Source organism: Arachis ipaensis, chromosome B01, assembly GCF_000816755.2.
Source record: "Arachis ipaensis cultivar K30076 chromosome B01, Araip1.1, whole genome shotgun sequence".
Lineage (NCBI taxonomy): Eukaryota > Viridiplantae > Streptophyta > Magnoliopsida > Fabales > Fabaceae > Arachis > Arachis ipaensis.
Window position 1 is genome coordinate 35,040,149 of NC_029785.2, and position 25,582 is coordinate 35,065,730.

At 37.5% G+C, this 25,582-nt stretch overlaps 3 protein-coding genes across 3 annotated transcripts; 2 read left to right on the forward strand and 1 right to left on the reverse strand.

Annotated features, from left to right (window-relative positions):
• Positions 334-2,475, forward strand: LOC107605356 (probable purine permease 11). Its single transcript, XM_016307219.2, has 3 exons — positions 334-586; positions 1,022-1,522; positions 1,655-2,475. The coding sequence occupies exons 2-3, from the start codon at positions 1,204-1,206 to the stop codon at positions 2,398-2,400; spliced, it is 1,065 nt and encodes a 354-aa protein (XP_016162705.1). The 5' UTR covers positions 334-586; positions 1,022-1,203; the 3' UTR covers positions 2,401-2,475.
• On the reverse strand, positions 6,470-9,028 carry LOC107605365. Its single transcript, XM_016307231.1, has 6 exons — positions 8,767-9,028; positions 8,416-8,682; positions 7,839-8,335; positions 7,427-7,747; positions 6,928-7,276; positions 6,470-6,834 (listed from the first exon to the last, which is right to left on the reverse strand). The coding sequence occupies exons 1-6, from the start codon at positions 9,026-9,028 to the stop codon at positions 6,470-6,472; spliced, it is 2,061 nt and encodes a 686-aa protein (XP_016162717.1).
• Positions 15,493-21,645, forward strand: LOC107628742 (dynamin-related protein 1E-like). The gene is made up of 15 exons (XM_016331331.2): positions 15,493-15,999; positions 16,145-16,208; positions 16,885-16,992; positions 17,375-17,476; positions 17,615-17,665; positions 17,768-17,829; positions 18,039-18,129; positions 18,246-18,310; positions 18,451-18,645; positions 18,740-18,859; positions 18,949-19,019; positions 20,208-20,433; positions 20,559-20,609; positions 20,725-21,093; positions 21,301-21,645. Exons 1-15 carry the CDS (start codon positions 15,871-15,873, stop codon positions 21,427-21,429), a joined length of 1,833 nt encoding a protein of 610 aa, XP_016186817.1. The 5' UTR covers positions 15,493-15,870; the 3' UTR covers positions 21,430-21,645.

Below are 25,582 nucleotides of genomic sequence, written 5' to 3' on the forward strand. Positions count from 1 at the left end.
TAAATGGTAAAGTATGACTATTTTAAAAATATATACTTAAAATCAATATTTAAACTCTAAATTATGTGATAACATGAAAAATTATTCAATCTGACAAATAAATTGTTTTTATATATGGTCAATAAAAATATCATAAAAATACCGTAATTAGAAATATATATTTTTATAAAATGACAATTCACATCTTCGCATATACACATGTACACGTAAGATATCAACCTTATTATAAACTTTGTCTTGAGAAAACTAATCAAGCAGTTCGGTTTTGGATATATTTTAGTTATTAGCAAAGAAAGCCTTTATTAGCACAGCGTTAATATGTGTTGTTCGAAACTGCTAATCTCTTTTTAGAACTGAACTACCTGTCACTTGTGATGCTTACGTGCGGTTATGGTTGGCGCTCCCTTATTTGGTCTTTCCAATCAAAATTAAACTAACTTCCTTCTCTTCTCTTCCACTCTATAGCGCGTGGATGCAGACGCATCCACCTTCCTCCAATGGACCTACATAGAAGAACCCTCCAACATCAGGGCAAATTGTGATTTTGATTCTTCTGTAACAAAATATTCGACTTCTTCATTCACACGTAAGAGTTTTAATTATGTTTTTTTTTTCTTTATTTTTAGTACAACTCTACTGCTTTTCCTGTTTATTTGCAGATTATTGTTAACAATAGCATTTTCTTGTTTAGTCTGGTTTGATTTCCAAGTTATGTATGTTGATTTTAATTAATTTGGACATGAAGATTCTTAATTCAAATGTAAATCCATTTTTTTTCTTTTCTCTATCCTTCGAGGAATGTAGAACCTGATGCTGAGTTGAAGGATTTCTTAAACAAACTAGAGATGGTGTATAGTAAAGAAGAAATTATCGTCCAGGACGAATGTTATATATACGAATCTTTTTAATTATTTACTACGAATAACTTTTTAAAAAAATAAAAAAATAACCTGTTACAAATATTCCATGCAATATTTACTTACATGGAGGCCATGTAACTAGCTGTGTGAATGGATTGTAGGAATATCATTATGTGGTTCATAGAAGATAGGACTGATCCAGGTTCGTTCGTTACATGTAATGATGTATTGTTCAGAAGGTGGAAAAGAGAAAAACTTGCTCAGAAGAAATCATTATTGTCACAGTGAAGAGCGATATATATAGGAAGCAGAGCCACAACAATCACAATCAAAGCCAGAACCAATGTTGGAAACTTTTAAATGGTGGATTCGTATACCCATTTACGTAATATTTCTCATAGCAGGCCAAGCCGCAGCTACCCTTCTGGGAAGGTTTTACTATTGTGAAGGTGGCAATAGCAAATGGATGGCAACACTTGTTCAGTCTTCAGGATTCCCATTACTAATTCCATTACTCTTCTATTTCTCACCTACCAAATGCGACCACAATAACGGCACCAATGACAATAGCACCAACAACACCATCACAAAAAAGTATCCCACGAAATCCAAAGTTTCCACCTTAACACTCATCTACATAGGTTTTGGCTTGATTGCAACAGGTACCACAGTAGTTAGAAACTCCGTTACAAAACCTTAAAAACTTTTACCATTTTAAATGAGTCGATTGATTTTGTTTTGGCCATGTACTTTTTCGATTTTACTTAAAATCTTGATTTTCTTTGGCTTGACAGGTACCAACTTGTTGTATTCATATGGGCTATTCTATCTACCTGTTTCAACCTATTCTTTACTATGTGCAACCCAATTGGCTTTCACGGCACTATTCTCTTACTCCATTAATTCCCAGAAATTCACGCCACCTATTTTCAATTCCGTGATACTTCTGACGGCGTCTGCTGCCTTGCTTGCTATCAACACTGAAGATGTCGATTGGAGACACAAGCCGTACGATAACTACTTCATAATTGGATTCTTCTGCACCATTTTCGCATCTGCTGCATTCTCCTTTTGCCTCTCCATGGTGCAGCTCTCTTTCGAGAAGCAGCTCATCAAAGGGGGCACATTCTATGCGGTGTTGGAGATTCTATTCTACCAATCATTTGTTGCCACGTGTGCTTGTGTAGTGGGGGTGTTCGCAAGCGGGGAATGGACGACTCTAAACAATGAGATGAAGAACTTCAAGCAGGGGAGCTTTTCTTATGTGATGACTCTGCTTTGGATTGCTGTGTCGTGGCAAGTAACATCAGTGGGTATGGTGGGTTTGGTTATGGAGGTATCTTCGTTGTTCGCAAATCTTATAGCCACTTTGACTTTGCCTGTGGTTCCCATTTTCGCTGTTTTCATCTTCCATGATAAGATGGACGGTGACATGATTGTGTCCTTGTTGTTGGCAGTTTGGGGATTTCTTTCTTATATATATCAGCATTATCTTGATGACCGAAAAGCTAAGGTTCATAATGTTGAAGGAGTTTGTTAATTTGATACATGCAAGTATCCAACCATCCTCTCTGTTTTGAAATAAAATTTTTAAATTTGTTGATTTGTTTAAAAATTTTTTATCTGTGTCGTCCTTCAAAAGTAGGGTGAGAGGGATTATTAAGATTGTGCATTGCACAGGCTAATTATAATAGAACATATTTACTCTGTTTTTATTTTGTTTTTTTCTTTAAATAATAAAATATGTGCATGAGAACTAAGGTTTTTAAACGGAAATAACTTTCAACCTTTTTTACACCCTTGAGATGAACAACTTTAAGTTTTTTAGTATCTGTCGTGCATAATAAGTGACGACAAATAAATATTGTTGTAAAATCTCAAATTAATTCGCATGAATAAAGCTAAAATTTACCATTAGAGAAAAGTAAATGATCTTGATTAAAATATTACACTAGTATAAGTTTCTATTATTCTTGCGCTTATTGTTTGAGGAGGAGAAAAGATTTGGAAATTTAGGATTTTTAATATTTAAAATTTATTTTATTATTTGTATTTAATTTAATTTTGATGAAAAAAATAATGTGTTACTAATTGTCACATCAGAAATTCTCCTAGTATTAGATTACTTACGTTCGTTAGTGATTTAGATAAAATTAATTTAGATAGAATTAATATCAAAAGATAGTTTTGACAAAATCAGAAAATGTTAAAAAAAATTGAATGTAATTAAATGTTAGGAACATTTTTAAAAAAACATCACAAATATTAGAGATAAAAGTATAGCATTCATTGTCATCAAAGAGAAAAAAATAGAAAAAAAAGTTAAAATACAAATAATATAAAATTTTTGTCCCTAAAATTTAAAAAATAAAAACACTAAAATCTCATAAATAAATAAATAAAAATTTATCAAACTAAATATAGAAATTTAAATTACCGGGGATGGGTGGTCACCCTCAACACGCCGGGGGCGTGGTGGCTGAGCAGGAGAGCGAGGTGGCAGCACGCCTGCAACACGCGGGGGGCGTGCTGACTCACCACGCAGGGGCGTGGTACTTGGAGGACCGCGAAGCGCAGCAGAGTTGACTGCGGAGTTCCAATGCTGCTGCTGCACCACGCGGGAGGCGTGTTGCCAGACCTGCCTGCAAGGGACAGCTCCCCACCCCGGGAACCAGCGCCAGTTTGAGACCTTGATATATAGCTTCTCCTCCATTCATGGTGTATTTCTTCTCATCCTATTGAGTAGAAGCCAAAATAAGAGAGAAGGAAAAAAAGAAGTGTGTGTTTGTGTTAGTCTGTAGGTACTAGTGAAGAGAGTGTAGTGAGTAGTAGTGAATAGTGGTGAGTTTAAAAAAAATATTAGTTCTAAGGATTAAAAATAAAAATGGTACGTAATTATCTGGCGCCTGAAGAACATATTATCAACTATTTGGATCATCCTATTTATGTAAGTGGATAAATTTATTTTTTTTGTTGTATTTAAAGTTTATTTTATTTTTTATGTGTTTCTATTTTTTTATGCATATATATTTTGTAATGAGAATATTATTGTGTAATTTATAAATATTTTAAGAATATAACAATAGTTTTTATAAAATAAACGTTAATAATAATAATAAGATGTATAATTTGTTATAATTTTTGTTATTATGAATATGTTGATTGGATCCGCCACAGACGTGGAATCCGATGGTGGAGAACTACTTACGTGCCACAGGATTCTACCACGTCTCTAGAATTGGAATCATAAGAGGATTTTACCCCATGCTAGCTGCTCTGGTTGAAAGGTGGAGGCCTGAAACCCACAGCTTTGTATTGCCGATCGGTGAGGTTACAGTGACATTAGAGGATGTTGCTCATATATTCGGCCTACCCATTGATGGAGAGCCTGTCAGTGGATGGACAGATAGTAGTAGCGACTTCGTTCAAAGTCAGAACATAGCGATATTCGGTCGTGAGCCATCAGTCAGTCATAATACGAAGTCCTATATAAAGCTGGGTTGGGTTCGACGAATCAGAGACGCAGAGCCGTTGGACACTAAGGAGTCCATCAGGAGATACGTCAGGTGTCATATTTTCTGTTTGTTAGGGTCGACCCTATTCACAGACAAGTCGACCGCATATGCCCATGCGAAATATCTACCATTGCTTCGCGATTTCGAGCAGATCCATAGTTATAGTTGGGGGTCAGCATGTCTCGTGCATCTTTACAGAGCACTATGCCATGCATCACGATATGATACAAAGGAGATGGATGGCCCTCTGAATCTGTTGTTTGTTTGGGCATGGGAGCGAATGCCGTATCTTGCTCCCGTATCGAGACAAACCCTTCCACCGGCCGAGATACCAGTTGCCAGGAGGTAATAAGTCTTATTTTAGTCATGTGTTATATTCATGATGCATGTTTTAGTTATGGTGAGTTATTTAAATTTTTTCAATTAATAATGTGTCAGATGGAGTCATTCGGAACGGACCACAGCATGGTTATCCAAGACCGTAGAGACATTCAGGCATGATATAGACTTCATGCAGGAGGTAAATAGTTATGGCTTTTCTGTTCCTTTTTTCCAACCATTATTGTTACGGTTCTAATATGCCAATAATACTGTGGCAGTTTGAGAGGCGGCCGTACCACGGATTGATCGTCCTGGACGAGTTGCATCCCCATCTTGAGGTGTGTGATATCGTTGCTCCATTGTTGTCGTTCGAGTGTGTCGAGTGGCACCCTGCGGACCGAGTGATGCGTCAGTTTGGATATGCACAACCTCCTCCGCGGGCAGCAAGGGATATTCCACTTGATCAGCATTGCGTCGTTCTACGCGGAGTGCAGCTTCATGACTGGACAGTTTTGCATGGGCCATGGATAGAGGAGTGGGCCAACAGGCGGCACAGTCAATTGCGGGATCAGCACCCCCTTCCGACCTGGGATTTTTTACCGACGGTGGAGTACCGGGATTGGTACGTACGCTCCTATGGACATCTGTTGAGATTGACGGAGTACGTTCCTCATGATCCACAGCCACCTGCCCCACAGCATGCAGTGTTTCAGCCGATTCCTTACTATATACCACAGCCACCGGCCTACAGTCATGGTAGCCATCACACTCAGGGCAGCCACCATTCTCAGCACTCTCAGCACAGCCACCACTCTCAGCACTCTCAGCACAGCCACCACGCTCAGGGCAGCCACCATTCTCATCACTGTCAACACAGCCTCCACGCTCAGAGCAGCCACCATTCTCAGCACAGTGACCACGGTCAGTCCGGCCAGCATCATGATCCCATACTTACCATTCCGTCTGGTACAGATTGGTTTGACTTCTCCAGCGGCGGACACGGAGATCAGCAACTACAGCATTAGACCAACGCTAGTTTGGGTGGCTGGTCAAATTTTAGTGGTATCCCTTCACTGTCGATGTCAGCTGATCCACATAGGGCATCAGTAGATAGGGGTCATGGTTTGCTGGGTCGTACTACCGACCACACGTCAGGGAGTACGTCATGTGATAGTGGTTTTATCCATCGTCAGCAGGTATACACAGTTGTTGACACGTTCAACCCTAGATCATCCGCTCTAGCAGAGGTAGGCGGGTCGGCCGCTCCGACAGATGCAGGGGGTCGGCCGCTCCTACAGAGGCAGGTGGGTCGACCGCCCCTACAGAGGCAGGTAGTTCGGGAGCTCCGGGGGTGGATGACTCAGTTCGAGGTCACCCATATGACTTACGGACGGAGCGAAATCCACCTGATAGGTATACTCCATCGCGGTTCGGTCTGGGCATTATGGGTAAGGGACTGAACTACTTAGCTGGAAAGAAGTGAGCTTCGGTTTAGGTTATCTAGATTTTATTTTCAGAATTAAGTTAAGGTAATTCGTGTTTAATATTTGGTTTGTTAACTTATGTAACCCGTAGTTCTTTTTTTGTATATTAACTTAAGGAAATCAGTTAATGAGAGTATTAAGCAGACATTAAAATATCAATAGATAGACTTCATCTGAAAAATACAAACACGTCTGATTTCAAAAGCATCAACTGACAAAATGATGGTAAATTAAAAAGTACAAACATGAGAATATTAAACTATGAACCAGTACCACTCGGTCCAGCACGCTATGGACAACTACTCCGACTATGACCCTGAGCACCACAGAGACGGCATATCTGAGGACCACGCATGTCACAAGAGTCCATTTCATTCAAGTATCGGGTCAGTTTGGGCCTGCCTTTAGACGTTCGCCTCAGGGCGGGATTAGCGACCAATGTGGGTCCCTCATAAGCAGGCCATGTCTTGGGATCTCCTAATGGTGTGAACTCAAATCTATATACCTTATGAACTTCTGTCATCTTGTACACATCATGCACATACAACTGCCAATCGAGACGCTGGTTAGCACAGCAAGCAATAACATGGCGACATGGTATTTGTTCAACCTGAAAGCGTCCACAGTCACACGTTCGTCGTGCAAGATCAACAACTAACACATTTCCAGTAGTTATTTCGTGCACCTCAAACACCTCATTTCGTCTATCAAAGTGGTGCACAACTATATTCCCAGCCTGTTACATACTTGCTTCTATCCGCTGTTGCGCAAATGCGGAGTACGTATATCCAGCACGCTTGCGTTCATGAGTCTCGGCACTTTTCCGCGTAAAGAGTTCATTTAACCTATAATATGTTGCTCGGACCATCGCCAACACAGGTAGATTACAGGCACCCTTCAACACTGAGTTAATGCACTCGACAAGGTTCGTTGTCATATGGCCCCATCGATGTCCCTCGTCGAATGCCAATACCCAATGTCTGAGTCCGATGGCATCGCACCACCTGGCATATGCCTCGCCTCGCTCTTCCAACCTCTTATAGTTGATATTGTACTCCTCCACCGTTCTTGAATACCCTATGTTGACAACAAGCTTCTGCAAGTGAGGAACTTTGAATGCCCTTAGGAAGTTACTACCGATGTGTCTTATACAAAACATCCACCATGCTCTTGGAGGTTGCCAGTCACCACCGGAACGATTAACTGCTGCCCGTATTGACTCATGCCGGTCTTAGATCATACCCACCCCGTCTTTTCTAACAACATACGTTCGCAGATTCCTGAGAAAGAAGTGCCACGCATCAGCTGTCTCCCCTTTCACCAAGGCAAAGGCGATAGGCACAATGTTCTGGTTCCCATCTTGTGCAACAGCGACTAGAAGTGTACTTATGTATTTTCCATATAGGTGTGTGCCGTCAACCTGAACCAGGGGCTTGCAATGCCTGAATGCCCTAATGCATGGATTGAAACTCCAAAATACACGATGCAGTATTTTTACACCCTGTGCCTCCTCATTCCCGTTGTACAGTGGTCGTGTTTCTATTTGGACAACTGAACCAGGCATCTTCTGCACCATGATCGAGAGCCACCATGGCAAGGCTTGGTAAGAATCCTCCCAACCACCGAAAATTTTGGCTATTGACTTCTGCTTTGCCAACCAAGCCTTTCGGTAACTGATTGGCAAGGCTGTAAGAATCCTCCCAACCACCGAAAATTTTGGCTATTGACTTCTGCTTTGCCAACCAAGCCTTTCGGTAACTGATGGTATAGTTGAACCTCGACTGGACTTCTGCAATTATAGATTTCACCTTGATGGTCGGGTCTGTCTCGACCAATGGCCTTATAGCCTCAGCAACTGTATCTGAGTCCAACTTGGAATGATCTTGTGAAATCGTTCTGATCGTGCACGTGTGCCTACCGTTGTATCTGCGTATCTCCCAACAGCCTTTTTTCCGTATCAAGCTGGCTCGGATAAGCCAGTCACATCCACGCCCGTACATCTTACATTTTGCATAGAACGTCTGTGGCTCAGACTCATACACCTCATAGTCAACTCCTTTAGATATAGTGAAATTTCTAATTGCTGCGACGACCGACTTTCTACTACTGTATTCCATTCCAATCCGGAACTCTCCGTCCTCAGGATCAGCAACCCCTACAGAAAGTCAAAATCATCGTTTATTGCTAAAGCCGACGTATAAACTAACAAAAACTTATTATTTAGTCAACACGTACCTATGTTTGCATATTCCGGAAACTCGGGGGCATGCATGGCTTCGAGATCCAACTCACGCATAAAAGGTGGAACGTCCATCGATTGACTGCTCAACGGATGAACCACTACATTCTCTGTTGATGCCTCAACTCCCACATCATTATCCTCATCTTCGTCGCCGGCCTCATAAGTGGCTTCGAAGTCCTCTTCGCTGTCACTATTCATTCCTTCGTACACTGCAGCTCTATCATCATGTATATCTATATCGTTTTGAACCGCCACTGCCTCTACAGTTTCAAACTCAATGTACAACTCAATCTGTGGGTGTCGCATCTGAGTCTGCCGGTGAATTTAAAACTTATTCTGCATACTCGCTCCATTAGTGATCGGCATGACATCAAACTGTATTAGACCACCAAAAACTACAATCGGATTTCGATACAGAATTCTGCTCACTCTCATTAATGTACCGTTTTCCATGCTTTGACAGAGGCCGTTCTGCAGCTCCATTAACGTCATCGTGCATGGAACCACAAACGAAAACGGATTCTGGGACACAAACCTCACTCCCTCATGAGTATTATGTATTATCTCACCGTTGCGATACACCACCAAGTTTGCGGTGCCCTCCATTACACTAACAATAGCCTCAAAGAACACTCAAAACACACTCAAATCTTCTTCAGTATACAAAATACTACCGAGCTCTACCTTATATAGAGAGGTGCACTTAGAACGCCCCCCGCGTGCTGACTCAGCACGCCCCCACATGTTGCATAGTTGGACCAATGGACGTTCGCCACGTCAGCACGCCCTCGGCGTGCTGACTCAGCACGCCCCCCACGTGCTTTCCATTCTCCGCCAACCTGTGATTGCCACGTCAGCACGCCCCCTGCGTGCTGACTAAGCACGCCCCCTGCGTGCTGCTTTGTTGGCTCAACCAGATCAAGCCACGTAGCCTCCACGCCCCCCACGTGGTTCATGCAACACGCCCCCTGTGTGTTGTGCCTCCATCTGACACGTCCATCTTTGTGTAATACACACAGTTGCTCCATTTTCAGCCAATACACCATAATGTTTTCCATATTTAAATTAATGAGCCTAAAAAGAATACCAAAAGAAGAAAAAAAGAAAATCAACCTAATATAGGTCCTATTTAAATTAAACACTAAATTATATATCAATAAACATAAAAGATTCAATTGTAGTAACTGGAAAAAGATGAAAAAGATCCCATCGAAACATGTTCAAAAGGTTTCAAAGCTTTTCACACTTGGCAAACAAAACTGAAAAGGACAATTGATGATAAAATAATTAAAAAACCAAATTGACCCTCTTGCAGCTTAGAATCGGAAAAGTAAAAAATGTATAGACTAACCTGTTCATACCATGGCCTAAATAACTAAAGATATTGCTAAAAAAGAGTTAGTCTGTCTTCAATGGACTCCGTAAAGGCTATTTAGATCCAAGGAGATAAGTCCAAGAGTTACACTAGTTAACCTATTCGACCTATTCAGGGCACGAGTACCACAATTTGTGTCTAATCCAACTTGGGCGGCAAGCAAGAGCTTATCACTACTTTTAATATTATCCACATATCAATAATCATCGCAATGTGTAATAACTTCCCATGATAAAAGGGAAGAAACCACCTGCTATCTACAAGTGAAGTAATGATCAAGTCATCACCTCTCTTATAATACCCTATCAAACTGAGTTATTTTTCATTTAAATTCTTGCTAATTTAAGTACCGGAGTCCCTTTGAGGTACCACCAGCCGCTGTTCTGGAGCTGACATGAAGCTATCTTGGACACCTTCACCATCATCGCAGACCTCATTACTCAAGATCCAATCGCTTACAGTCTGTTTCAGGTACATCTTGGAACATTGGTGTTGTTGTCAGGGACTTAGAGCTCAATCTTTAATAGTGGCAGATGATCAACATCAAGATGGATAAACTGCATCCAACTCTGGATAAAAAAAATGGAGACTACTGCATTGATGATCAAGCACCATCTGTTCACCATAACACCTCCAAAGACAAAGGGGAACACGGTGGACATGGAGTGAGTTCATAGATTCACATCCCTGGAGGATCAGGAAATCAAAATGCTACAGAGATCATGGGACTCTTCTATGGTCATCAAGGTCAATTCGAACAACTGGAGATTGAGTTACAACAATAAAGAAAATCGGAGACACAACTCCAAAAAGAGTTGTGGAAAGGTCTAAAGAAATTTCAAACATCCCAATATGGATCTCTATGATGGATCTACTGATCCACATAACTATCTCAACAACTTCAAAAGTCACATGTACTTGGTCGATGCATCTAATGCAATACGATACAAAGCTTTTCCAACAACTCTCAACAAGGCAGTGAAAAAGTGGTTCGAAAACCTTCTCCAGGTCAATAACATGATTTGATGATTTAGCTAAAAAATTTTTTAACTCACTTTTCTATCTAGAAAGGCAAAATAAAGCATGCTCTAAGTTTGCTTGGAATTAAACAAGAAAAAGGAGACTCCTTAAGGGCTTACATGGAAAGATTTAACAAAACCTACTTGGAGATACATAGTTTACCAACAAAAGCAATTTATCATAGGGCACATCAATGGTCATAGGGATGGTCCTTAATCATAGTCTTTCTCGAAGAGACACCTGACTTCAATGTCTAAGGTACAAGAAAGGGCAGAAAAATACATCAACTTAGAACAAACCGCCCAGATTATGAAGCTTCAGCAAAGTCGGCAAAATAACTACCAACTCTAGAACAAAGAAAAAGACCACAAAAGAATATGTGAGTGTGAAAAAGAAAAAGATCGTCAAATCCCATAAACACCCCGAATTGATATGTCCATGTTATTACAGGAGAATTTGCTGAAGGCATAAAAATTAACCCGTCTCGAAAAAGACATCTCAAAGATGTCTACCAAGTTAGGAAAGGCTGTATATATAAAACCTGACCTCCCTACTATTATTTTTGCACCAGAAGATATCAAAGGTATGGCCCCTGGCCATGATAATCCCTTGGTGATAACAATAGTCGTGCCCAATGCCAACCTCCACAAAACATTGGTGAACCCAAGGAGTTCTATAGACATCCTCTTCAAACCTACATTTGACAAACTCAGATTGTACTTAAAGGCGTACCCAGACATTGTATTCGGATTAGGAAAAATCTCAATCCAAACTCTTGGGTAATAAGCCTTTATACCACCTACGATAAAAGTCCTAGAGTCTATACCATCAATGCTTACTACATCATGGTAGAAACTTCGTCTACCTATCATACATTAATAGGTCAGAAAATACTAAACTAACTAGCTGTAGTAGTATCCACTCTTCATTTATGCATGAGATTTCCAACAAAGGAGGGGATAGCCACCATTTATGGAAATCAATAGTCGGGACATAAATGCTACAATAAAAGTTTTAACTTCAGAAGCAACCCCACAAATAAAGAACTCAGCACATTAGAGCTCGGACAGAGGCCATAGGCACATCGAATAACTCTCCAGCCCACAGATGGAAAGATATAGGGTAAAGTATGTTTTTTGTCCCTAACGTTTGTGATTTTCTTCAAAAATACTGCTAACATACATTCATTTTTGTCTCTAACGTTTTCAATTTGAGTCAAAATTATCCCTGGACATTAATTTCATTTAAAACGTTCGAGATAAAATTGAATTAATCAAAAATGTTAGGGACAAAATTGAATGAAATTAAACATTAAGGGTATTTTTAAAAAAAAAATCGCAAACGTTAGGGACAAAAAGTATACTTTACCCGAAGATATATTACCTACTTGCCTACGACATCAAAGCAATGGTCCCAACAGAGGCAACTAAAGAAAGCCCAAAAATTAGACTCTACAATGAGATTAAAAACCTCTAAGCTTACTGAGAAGAATCTGACCTCTTCCCTGAGGTACAACTTCAAGAGGAAGTTTTCAAGCAAAAAATGGCCATAAAATACAATAAGAAGGTCATACGAAGAAGCTTTTCAACTAGCAAGCTTGTGTTGATCCGAAATGACATTAGAACAAAATTGGGGGAAGAAAAGCTGGCAACCAAATAGAAGTATCCCTACAAAGTCACCCAAGATATGGGAAAAAGCTACTAAAAAATATCCAACTCGTTCAAAAATGATTTACCTAGATCATATCTACAACTGTAGAGATACTACAGCTAGAAAGCGAACCTTACTTGCTAATGTACTCTTTTCCAACTTCAAGGTTTTAATAAAGGGGTTAACGAGGAATCAAAGTAAGGGCTATGAGTTTCACTTGTAAAAAACTCTTAGTAGCAACTGGCTATCTATTGTAATTGCTTTCAAAATATTAATAAATCAAGTTACCTACATTTCTACAATTCTTCATTTAATCTGACCATCACGACTTGAACTTATACTCGAAAAAGCACAAAACTAGCTGCATCAACCTAGAAGGTCAGGGCTATGAAAAGACGAGGTCCAAGTTCAAAGACGAATTGTATAAACTAATTGAAGTAAAATTGAAATCGTAAAAATAATCCTTTGACCCACAACTTGTATGAAAAACGAGTTAGGACAAACTAAAAAATGTCAAGTCAAAAGCATGCAAGTTGAAGCATGTGTTGTAAAAGCTAATAAGCCCCTTAAAAGGGTAAAGCAAAAATAACAAGAAGAACGACGCTCGTAAATAACTCTTTCAATTAAAACTTGTACTCAAAATGAGTTGAAGTTAGAAAAATGAGCTACACTACATATTAGAAGCATGCAAGATTCAAAATCATGTACAACACTTAGCGAATTAAAAGCTAACAAAGCTATTCAACAACAGATATAAGATAGAACCGTGTAAATAAAAGCGACATTGCTTAGTGTAATTGAAGTTAAAAACTCCCAACAAAGCGATTAAATATCTAAAATATTACAATATCTTGTTCATAATCCCACAACTTGAACAACATACACAAAGGAAAAGAACAAAGAAAAAGCTAAGAAGCAGCAACAATATCAAAAGGAACGGCCTCGAATTGAAGGTCATCAATCGCAATATCTGAAGGGACCTCAAGAGTTTTGTCTTCATACTCAGAGGCACCTTGCTCAGTGGCATTAGAGGTAAAAAAATCCATGATTTGGCCATCCACCACGACTTTGTCTGGGTCAATAAAAGAAATGTCCAAATCGGGCACCAACACCTGAACCTGAGCCTTCAAATTTTCCACAATATCTTCCAATCCCTTTACAAAGTTGTGGTCAAATTGCTCACAATTCCCTTTTAACCTCTCAAAGTATTCTTTTAACTTCATATTTTCATTATAAAGTCGTAGTCTCAAATTGCCTTGACCTTCTACCAAGTTTGAACTTTAGCATCTTGGGCCTCGTCACTCTCCTTAATCATCTTCCTCAGATCGAGATTATCCGACTCCCAGCATTGTGATCAGCCTCAAGTTAGATGTTCTCTATCTCAAGAGTTTCCATTTTAGAGGGAAGATTCAAAAGATTAGATTGCAAATCATTGGGAGGAGATTTCTTAAGTTTCTTCTAAATGGCCCTGCATATACCCGAGGTGCGAATTCCACTCTTTATCAACACCATCAAGTTCTTCTCCATCCCAAGGTCATCTACAACTATATTAATACCTGATATAATATACTCATTAGTAAAGCTCATAACATCAAAGTCAGGATTTAAAAAGTTTTTGTACTTATTGCTGAGGCTTTTTCTTTTCCAAGAAATCCCTTGATCGGACCCTTTGTTTGACTCATGAAACTTGGAAACTAGGGAAGGCTTTGGAAATACCTTGGTAATTTGAAGGTCAAGTTCTGTCTCAATCCTGCCGCCGTGTCCTTCGAAAGCTTCCCCTCGCGGGGGGCGTTGGCAGCTCGGCGCGCAGGGTTGGTGACGGATGCTACCTGGTTGATCCTGCCAGTAGTCATATACTTGTTTCAAAGATTAAGCCATGCATGTGTAAGTATGAACTAATTCAGACTGTAAAAATGCGAATGACTCATTAAATCAGTTATAGGTTGTTTGATGGTACCTACTACTCGGATAACCGTAGTAATTCTAGAGCTAATACGTACAACAAACCCCGAATTCCGACTTCTGGAAGGGATAATTCCTATTGGACTATGGAATCAAACTCTAGTTAGAAGCACCTTTTTTGAGGAGATCAGTCAGCGCATTCTAGAAATAAATATTAGGAGAGGAGAAGATAAAATTTATTGGGATCCCTTAATAAAAGTGATTTGTATGAAGTGTGTTTCGGTTATCGTGTTGCTTATGGATTCTTGCATGCTCCCGTGATTTTTTTCCCAGAGATCATGAGACAACGAAACTTGTGGAGAGATTTGTGAAAGTTGAAAATTCTAGTGAAGATAAAAAATTTTTTTAGAGGAGTTTTTATGAAAAGTTTCTAGTTTTCCAAAACCTTCACCACTGCATCCCATCGCCAAAGATGCATATAATTCCCAGAAACAATCAACCATTATATCTTTCATTGTGCGAATTCAAAGGAGATTTGGATAAAAAATAGCTTACTAGCTATAAAGGGCACCAACAACATTGATTTTATGTTGAGTGAAACATGAGGATGAGGGTCCTACTACCCAATCAAACAATTCCTTGCAAACATTGATGATGGTGATTCTAAGATGGTCTTTATGGAAGGCCAAAAATAAGCTTACACTTAAAAATGTATCAAAGTGTGAAAGTGGTAGTAGCATCGACTTTGAACTTATAGAAGGAACTTCAACAAAATTCCAATTCCTAATTAATAAGAATCTTACTTTTTTTTTATTCTTCTTATTAGATTTTTATATGATGTTAGTTCTATATTAGGGTGTTGAAAAATTGGGAGTTCTCCATTTTTTTTCTTCTTTATCCCACATATAAACATTTGTATTTTCATTACATGAATAAAATTATCTAACTTTAAAAAAATATAACACTTAACTAATAGTACATAAATAAATTAAATATTATTAATTAATTTTCTTTACATATAAGTATATAGCTATATTTGGATTGGACCCATTTAATTAACGATTCATACTCATTATATGAAATTCATATAATGACTATAATGACTAAATGATCATGTGAAAAGTTAATGGTAGTAAGACAAGTCACGCCTCGTCCTCCTTCCCCACCCCGCTGCTCTTCTCCACATCCAAACAGCACTTTTCAACGGCCAAAAAGCAACCAAATTCAAAAATAAAAAGAAATACGCAACACCCGCAGAGAGAAAAAACCGTCATAACGTAACAGAACTCAAACTGAATTCTGAACACTGAATACTGAACTGCACCCAAACCCAAAAATCACTAACAAAAAAAAAAAAAAAATAGCTTCCTTTCTCTTCTTCCTCCCGTTCCTTCTTTTCCTACCCCTCACACTCACTTTCCTAGCCTCCTTCCTTCCCTTCGTTTCTTCTTCCTCCGAACCTGAGCCCGAACCTACCGCTTCCAAACCTACTCACACCACCATGGACTCGTTGATCGGACTCGTCAACCGTATTCAGCGTGCATGCACCGTCCTCGGCGACCACGGCGGCGACTCCGCTCTCCCTACACTCTGGGAGGCTCTTCCCTCTGTCGCCGTCGTCGGCGGCCAGGTCTCTTCTCTTTCTACAATGCGTTTGAATTGTTTGTTTGATTTCTGATTTTCACGCCAGTTCACGTTCTTATGCGCTTTTGGTTTTGCTTTCCGTGACTGTGAAACCTTATTTTGATGGAAGCGTGGTTTGTAACTGAATGCAGAGTTCTGGAAAGTCGTCGGTGTTGGAGAGCATTGTTGGCCGTGATTTTCTGCCTCGGGGATCAGGTTTGTTACGATTTAACAGTTGATTTGGAATTTTATATTTTTTCCACTGAAAGTTTTCTTTGGTTGCCGAGAAAAATTTGGAAATGGAAGAAATCAACACAATTTTTAATTTTTAACATTTTATTGTTCTTGAATTTTGCTTTATAAGAACTGTCAAATTCTGACAGGGGACAGTATAAGACAATTCTGACAATAAGCTATGTTTTCTTTTTTCATTTTTTGAAAACTTTATTTTTATTTAATTATTATTGTTACTGACTTGCTGGCATCAAAAAGAAAAATTCATGAACATGATAATTTTGGATAATGAAAGGACAAATGAATGATGCAGTGAAGAAAATTTTGACGAAAATGATACATATTAATATTTACTATAAATAGAGATTTTAAAATTTTTTACTTTAATAAATGCATAACAAATGTATTGGAAATTTAAATTTGCAATCTTTCTTATAAAATCTTTTATAATCGATATCCTTAACATGTACTTTTAGGAGCTAGGATACATGTTAGCTAAATTCTAAAAAATAAAATGCAGAGAAATTAAGTAACGTTTCATTTTCAGGTGCTGAAAAAAAAAAAAAAAGCAATGCTTGGCCTTTTGTTTTTGTTTTTGTTCTTTTTTTTCCTTTGTTTTTTTTTCCCCTGGATATCTTACATTTCAAATGCTTTGTAGGGATTGTGACTCGGAGGCCTTTGGTGCTGCAGCTTCATAAAACAGAAGACGGGGTGCAAGAACATGCGGAATTTCTTCACTTGCCAAGGAAACGGTTTACAGACTTCTGTATGTCTTCTCATAAAGTTCAAATATACATTCAAATATAGTGGAACTTAGAGTTCTCTGATTACAGCATGCTCCCCTTAAATTGAGCCAACGCATGGCTGCATTGTGTCAATTTGTATTCAGATCAGTAATAATGTGTTTAACAGTAGGATATATGACTAAGATTATCTTTGTATCTCTTAGTGCGAGCATTTCCTTCGGTTGACTTAAAACTCAAGTAATATAATATTAGCTGCTATGTTATTAGTGTTATACAAGTTGACACTGGTCACTGTAATACATAAGTGATATGTATCTTACTATCTTCTAATCTGATTCTAGTTGATTGTTTTAGTAATAATATTCAAGATTTCTGTTTGATTTCTTAGTTATTTTTTTGTAGCTAAGGTTCGAGTGGAAATTGAAGAGGAAACTGATAGACTTACTGGGAAATCAAAACAGATATCTCATGTTCCCATCCATCTCAGCATCTACTCTCCAAATGGTAAAGAGGTTTTCTACATTTTTATTTTGTTTATGCATGCTGCATATAGGAGAGGTTGCTGTCTGTTTATGGAATTATGGTTGTTCCAAATTCTTGTGTTGTTCAAGTTGGTCTGATTATTACCCTTTCTGTTGTTAGTTGTCAATCTGACGCTTATAGATCTACCTGGTTTGACGAAGGTTGCAATAGGTACACTCTTTTCATCGTCCTTTCTAGGTTGAACATCCTTCTGCTTATTATCAATTTAAACTTGCTATTCTTGGTTTATGAAAAGATGTTTTATTTTGTCAGAGGGGCAGCCTGAAAGTATTGTTCAAGAGATTGAAAACATGATTTACTCATACATTGAAAAGGTATATAAAGAATTTACTCTTATCTACACTCCTACAGAAAATGAGTTCCCTTTCCCTCCCCTAACCTTGCCTACACGAGCGTGGAAATCTGAACTATGTTCACTTTTGTGGGAAAGAGAACAAAAATGTAATTCCTGCTTAATGAAAATGGCCAAGTCAAAATATTCAATGGATCTATTGGATAGATAACTTGTATTTTTGTATTGCAGCCTAATTGCTTAATTTTAGCTATTACTCCAGCAAACCAAGATATAGCAACATCAGATGCCATCAAAGTTGCCCGACAAGTTGACCCTACAGGTATAGTTAATGCAGTTTATTTACTATCATGCTCCGATAGTTAGATGATATGACTCTTGTGTTTATTTCCTAATTGTGTTTTTCTTGATCATGCACTCAAAATGCTTTTCTTTTAGGTGAAAGAACATTTGGAGTGTTGACAAAGCTTGACTTGATGGACAAGGGAACAAATGCTCTGGATGTAAGAATCTTCACCTTTTCAGCATTCTAAACTCTAAATTTATGAGACTATACTGTTGGCTCTACGAATCAACTTCAAATTGGATGTATGGATAAATTTTCTGATTATGACGGTAACGTTACCAATTTCTCATGTTGTAGGTCCTTGAGGGCAGATCATATCGTCTTCGAAATCCTTGGGTGGGAGTTGTAAACCGTTCTCAGGCAGATATCAATAGGAATATAGATATGCTTGCTGCTAGGCAGAGGGAGTGTGAATTTTTTGCCACTAGTCCTGATTATTCACACTTGGCCAGCAAAATGGGTTCGGAGTATCTAGCAAGACTTCTCTCCAAGGTTTTTATTTATCCTTCTATGGGGCAATTACAGTGATGGGATTTGCAATTCTTTGTAGTAGTGGCAATTTGTATAAGAACTGATTTTGTTTCAGCATCTAGAGTCCGTGATACGGGCACAGATCCCAGGGATTGCTTCTTTAATTACTAGAAGCATTGATGAGCTAGAGGCAGAGATGGCGCACCTTGGTAGACCAGTAGCAGTTGATGTTGGGGTAAATAGGATGTTATCCCATCTACTATCAATATTAGTTGAAAGTAATTCCAAATAGGATATTTATCAAGCTTCCTTCAATTCTTTCAGGCCCAGCTATACACCATTTTGGAATTGTGTCGTGCCTTTGAACGGGTATTTAAGGAGCATTTGGATGGAGGGTAAGAAATCATGTCATTCTTCTATTCTAAAATTCTTCTGTTTGCAATCCTCCATAAATGCTGACGTTTTATGGGAGAACAACAATGCCTTACCCAATTCTATACTGATAAACATTTGACTTACAACCAGAGGTTTCATTTTTTCTTTTTTTAAGTTTAGATATATGCAGTTCTTCAATCATATATAGCTTTTTTTAGATCGTTCGTTACAACTCGATCTATTAAAGGGAGCAAAGTAAGACATACTCAATGACTATTAATCCAACCCCTTTGGTATTGCCATCAAGGACGGATTCATAATCATGAGCTACAACAAGAGCAAAACACAAAACTCATGACTAACAACCAAAACATTCCTCTTATATGTTTCAACTCCTAATACAATCCCCCCAGTAAAAAAAAAATCTATACAATCCACCATAATAGTCTAATCCCTCTATATGGCCACTGCATCTGTCTGCTCTCCTTGCTTACCTTGGTTAACGCCTCTTGTTTCTATTGCCTTCTTAATGTAGACTCCTTTTAAGCTTTATATTCTACACATAGATCTTGAAACAAATTGCTTCCAGTTGGTCTCCTCCTTTCCTTTAAACCACCCCACCATGCATTTATTATTTAATATCGTCTTTATTTTCTAATTATAGATCAACACTCTTGACCACAAAAGTGGGAGAAAGTCTAGGTTTAAGATCCAACAGCACATAAACATGCAAAAACAACACAAACATGGTGAAAGATCTCTGTTGATAAGAACTGTTGTTCCTATTCCTCACCTCAATCCATTGATGTTCCGCTCTCACCATCACTATGGTTTTCTTGCTGTTTTTCTCTCTCCCCCAAGCTCAACCAATAGCTACGTCCATAAAATTTGTGTTTCTTATCTAAATTTCTTCTAAAAGATGAAGTAGATTGATTAATAATGCCAAGACAATTTTATAAATTATCCGAAATAAAATATCTAGTCATTTAAATGTTATAGGAATTATAGGATGACATATAAGTAGGAGTTAAAGGTGGTGTCAGTTTTTTGTTCTTTTTGTTTCCTTGGTCAAGGTGTTGTCAGTTATTATCTATTTGAACAAGTTTCTATGAGATTTTTAACCTATTACCTACTCTGAAAGTTTGAAACAATCGGATTAATACTTCCTGCAAGGAAAATTTTATACTTTCAATATTCATCTTTCCTAGGCGACCAGGTGGCGACCGGATCCATATAGTTTTTGATTACCAGCTTCCAGCTGCATTGCGAAAGCTTCCACTGGACCGTCACTTGTCACTGCAAAATGTGAAAAGAGTGATTTCAGAGGCAGATGGGTACCAACCTCACCTGATCGCTCCAGAGCAAGGTTACCGGCGTCTCCTGGAGAGTTCAGTTAACTATTTTAAAGGTCCCGCACAAGCTTCTGTGGATGCTGTAAGTGCTTCAGCTTTAAATAGTTTGATCAAGTTAACTTGTTCTATATTATTGGCCAACTTTAATACTGATTATGGATGTGTCACGTTAATAAAGTTTCCCTTATTGAATGATATATGTGGCAGGTTCACTTCATACTGAAGGAACTTGTGAGAAAGTCAATAGGAGAAACTGAGGTTTGAGTTTTTGTTTTTGTTTTTGTTTGTTTGTTAGATTTTTTTTCGAAAAAAAAAAAGTAATAGGTTACTTTCTAACCAAATATTGTTGTGTTTAATTTTTCCAATGCTGCAGGAGCTGAGGCGCTTTCCAACGCTTCAAGCTGAGATAGCCGCAGCTTCAAATGAGGCACTAGAGAGATTTCGTGAAGACAGTAAGAAGACGACTCTACGAATGGTAGAAATGGAATCATCTTATCTTACTGTGGAATTCTTTCGAAAACTCCCACAGGAAGTTGAGAAGGGAGGAAATCCAACTTCACAATCGGCAGACCGATACTCAGATGGACACTTCCAGAGGATCGGTTCAAATGTTTTATCCTATATTGGCATGGTATCAGAAACACTGAGGAATACCATTCCAAAGGCCGTGGTTCATTGTCAAGTACGGGAATCCAAGAGAACTTTACTTGACCATTTCTATGTTCAACTGGGCAAAAAGGAGGTACGAGACATAACTTTAGATTCATTTGACACCGGACGAAATTGTGTTCATAGCCATATCCATCGTATTCTACTGGGAAAATTTACCAGAATAGGGAACTTTACAGTTAAAAAAGATATTTGTTTCTGAAATCTGAATTATTACTGAATTCTTGTATGTGCATATAAATCTATTTTCTGGACTCACCGTTGCTGTTCTATTTTTCAGGGAAGGCAATTGGCTCAGTTGCTTGACGAAGATTATACATTGACAGAAAGGAGGAAGCTATGTGCCAAGAGGCTTCAGTTATATAGGTCTGCAAGGGATGAGATTGATGCAGTTTGTTGGTCGGGTTGAGATGAATCAAGTTATAGAGTTGAGAGTTGAGTGTGTTGACGGTAAAAGGATTGGTTTTCGTTGCTTACTCTGATGATGCCTGATCAGAGTTATAGTGGTATATATTGTTTTTTTTTTTAATCTTTTTAAATTGAATACATGTTGGTTTTCTACCCATGTTAAGATTTGCACTTCAAAAGCATTGTTGAAATTTAATCCAACTCTTCCTTATTTGTTCAAGAGTGACCTTCACCTTTTTAAAGGTCAGTTTTATATTTAAAAAAGTATTTAGTGTTATATTTTATAAAACAATGATGGTATATGATTAAGTTATTTTGTTAATTAAGATTAACCAAGTTAGTCTAATAGTTTAAGTATTAATTACCAGAAATTTTAGTTGAAGAAGAAAGAGGAAAAAAGGAAAGGCATAAGAAATTAAGAAGTAAAAAGACTTGGTTACAAAAATAATTTGTTCATCTAACGATAATCGGAGTTAAAAGTTAAAACTATTAAATTATTCTTAACTAACTAATTTGACAGACTTTTTTAGACTAAACCACCAAAACAATTCTCAAAATATTTTGAAGTTGACAAAAATGAATTTTAAAACACAATTTTCTTGTTAGTGTTTGTGTCTTTCTTGTCAGGATGGACACAAAATACACTAAGTATTCTAGATATAATGTCTCTATTCATATTTCATCTGTCAAACACAATTTTGTATTTCTGTATCTTTGTCTCAGTGTCCCATATTTATAAACAAATGCAGTTTAAGATTATGATCATTTGACAAATCATCTAATAACAATTCATGTTCAATAACAATTTACTTATGTTTAAATCATTTTGTCAAACATCCATAAGCTTCTGTGATCTTTCAAGATCTGTATTATTAGTACCAATATTTTTCGGATTGTGTTTTTAATACTTTTTTTTGTTCAAATTTTTTTTGGTTCGAAACTAAAATGGTTGAAAAAGAGTTGATAACAAAAGAAGCTATACGTAACAATAGCAATTATACTTTTTCTTCTAAATTAAGTTCCTCTAAAATGAGAGAGTTGATAAAATAATAGAATGAGGAATTAATTGTTCTTAAATTAAAAGAGTTGAGCTTATATATGATGAGAGTTATAAATTAAATAGTAATTAATTTTTCAATTTATAACAATGTTTTGGAAGTCAGATCGGACCAACCAGTTGAACCGGTCTGACCGAGAACCGCCAACACAAATGAGTCGGCTCATAGGAAAAAACCGTTGAGAAGAAAGCCGGAGGTGAACCGCTAAATCAGTTAGGAACTGGCCAGTTGGGTCAGCTGGGACCTTCGTGTTTGTTGCTAGCTCGCTGTCTTCGAAGGTCAATGCTTTGTTCGTGGCTCACTGTAATAGTGTAATGACATTGTTCTTTGTTTTTTTTCTCTGTTCATAAGGGTTATTGATCTCTGAATTATTCTTGAATGATTTGTGTTTTCAATTTTTTATTCATTGATTAATTGATTATTGATTAGCACTTACCACTGTTTGTGATTATTCATTGTAAATGTGTTGTTGTCCTGCTGTTCTTTGTGCTTTTGTGGCTTAATTGTGCTTAGATTGTGACTATCTTAATCAAATTGCTGAGGATTGTTGCCTCCAGATTTAAGTGCTCCAATTGAATATCTGTATATTTTGTTTTCATGATTTGTTGCTTTGTTTGTGATTATTGAAAATTTGAAACGCTCTGTGTGACTGGGTTGATATTGTTGCTGATTTTGAACCTGGACTTTGGCTTTGTTGTTGTGTTTCTGGATATGGTTGCCCTTCAGCTTCAATTTTCATTTCACACGCCTTGCACTAAACTAAGCTTTCAACATAGATTTTGGATTTTTACAAAAAACCTCTATAGGAATATGAGATTTTAAGTCATTAATGAAACATGAAATCAGTAATTGGATATGTTATTATAATATTCTTTGCATAAGCTAGTAATTGTTATAATATTCTGATTGTTTCTTAATTGTGACTATAAATCGAAAAAGCTCTACATCCATGTAAAAATTACATGGATGGTATTCAAGTACTTTCCACTTCACGCCCCACACACTCGTTTGTTTTGCACGTGCCTCATATAACGTATATAACCTAATCCTTATTTTGCGTGATCAACCTTTCTCAACGTAAATCTTTCTCAACGTAAACCTTTTCATACAATGTAAACCTTTTTCGCGTTCTTCTTCTTCTTCAACCTAATTAAATTCGTTGTTCTCCTTTATTCTCATTTTTCTTCTCTGCATTATGGATCTGGATCGACTTCAACGTAATTAGCTTCGTCATTCATCTTCTTCTTCATTTTTTTCTTCGATCTGCACTTCTGAATTGAAACAATGAATGAATCAACTTCTGGATTATTGAATTTTGAATCGAATTCAATGGAATGAAATTGCTAATTTTATTTGAAGTGAATTGAATGGACTGAGGTGATCTATATCTGAATTTAATTGAATTGAATTGATAATATGTAACTGTGAGTAACTGTGACTGTGAGTAACTGTGAGTAACTATGAGTAAATGTGAGTAACTTTTCGGTTCAGTAATTACGAAAGAGTTTATTCACCATGTGCATGTGTTCGGTTCGGTATGCAGAAAGGAGTCTAAAAATAATTAGATGAATATAGTGTTTAGAGTTAGGGTTCAAGGTTTATAGTTCAGGGTTTAGGGTTTAGGGTTTAGCGATTCAGGATTTAGGATTTAGGGTTTTAGGGGTTTAGAATTTATGGTTTCAGGGTTCAATGTTCAGGGTTCTAGGTTTAGTGTTTAGGGTTTAAGGTTCTGGGTTTAGTGTTTAGTGTTTAGGGTTTAGTGATTCGGGGTTCAGGGTTTAGAGTTTAGGATTTAGGGTTCAGGGTTTAGGGATTCAGTGTGTTTCAAACTTTCGGTTCACCAAGTATATTAATTTCGGTTCACCGTGTTCAGGGTTGGGGGTTTAAGGTTTAGGATTTAGGGTTAGGGGTTTAAGGGGTTCAGGGTTCAGGGTTTTAGGGGTTAGGGTCTTAGGGGTTTATGGGTTTAGGATTCAGGGTTTAGGGTCTAGGTTTTAGTGTTTAGGGTTCAGGGTTTAGGGTTTTAGGGGTTTAAGGTTTATCGGTTCAGGGTTCAGTGTTCAAGGTTCTGGTTTTAGTGTTTAGGGTTTAGGGTTCAGTGTGTTTCCATATTTCGGTTCTCCCAGTGCATTAATTTCGGTTCACTGTGTTCTTTTGGAGTTCATAATGTATTGGTAAATACAGTGATTGCAATCACTGAGAACCTGGAATAAAACAGCAGCCAAATAGTTCCAACAGATATATAAATTAACATCTCAGATGAGTAATCCATATTGAATCAAATATAAATATTAACATTAACATTTAGATTAATATTCACATATATACATTTGAAGTAAGCATTTTTTGCTTTTTAAACAAGTTAAACAAAATATTGTTAATTACAAACAGCCAATCCTAGTATATGCTATTTAGTATCTAAATCCCCATATGTGAATTTACAATAAGGGCTGGAGAGGGCAACAGATGGCTTCGGGAGTCTTATTGCTTCAGATTCCCAAATCACTTGGTCTCTAATTTTATTCATTTCATGCAACAGAATGTGCGGACCATATTGGTACCTGAAGCTATCAATCTCTCCCTACATTTCAATTGAAAGGAATTAGTTACATAAGAAATGAACCTAACTGAAATCAGAAAAGAAAGAAGTTTATAAATTTAGAAAGTACTAGCTTGTGTCCAAGCTCTATATTTATATCTCTTTCTGCTTCTGATCTTTTGTGGATTAATTTTTTCAAGCCATTTCATGACGTATATCCCACAATCATAGCTAAGCAAGAATTGAGTATAATACGATTAATAGTGTACAAAATAAAACATATTAAAAATAGCACTATAGAAGAGAATGATTCTTACTCTGTACGTTGACCATTTAGTAGGATATACTCTGCTTCTACTCCCAGTCCATCCTCCATTAATGGTTCCCCCTAGCATAAACCCTCATCTGAGAAATTATTAATCCCTGAAAGGTATGCAAAAATTGAAAAAAATAAATCAACAACACTCAACCGAACTCATTTCATTTACTGAAAATTTGAATAATTTACAAGAAAATAACTTACAACAAATTTGTTCAGTTTCTTCCTCGAATCAAGT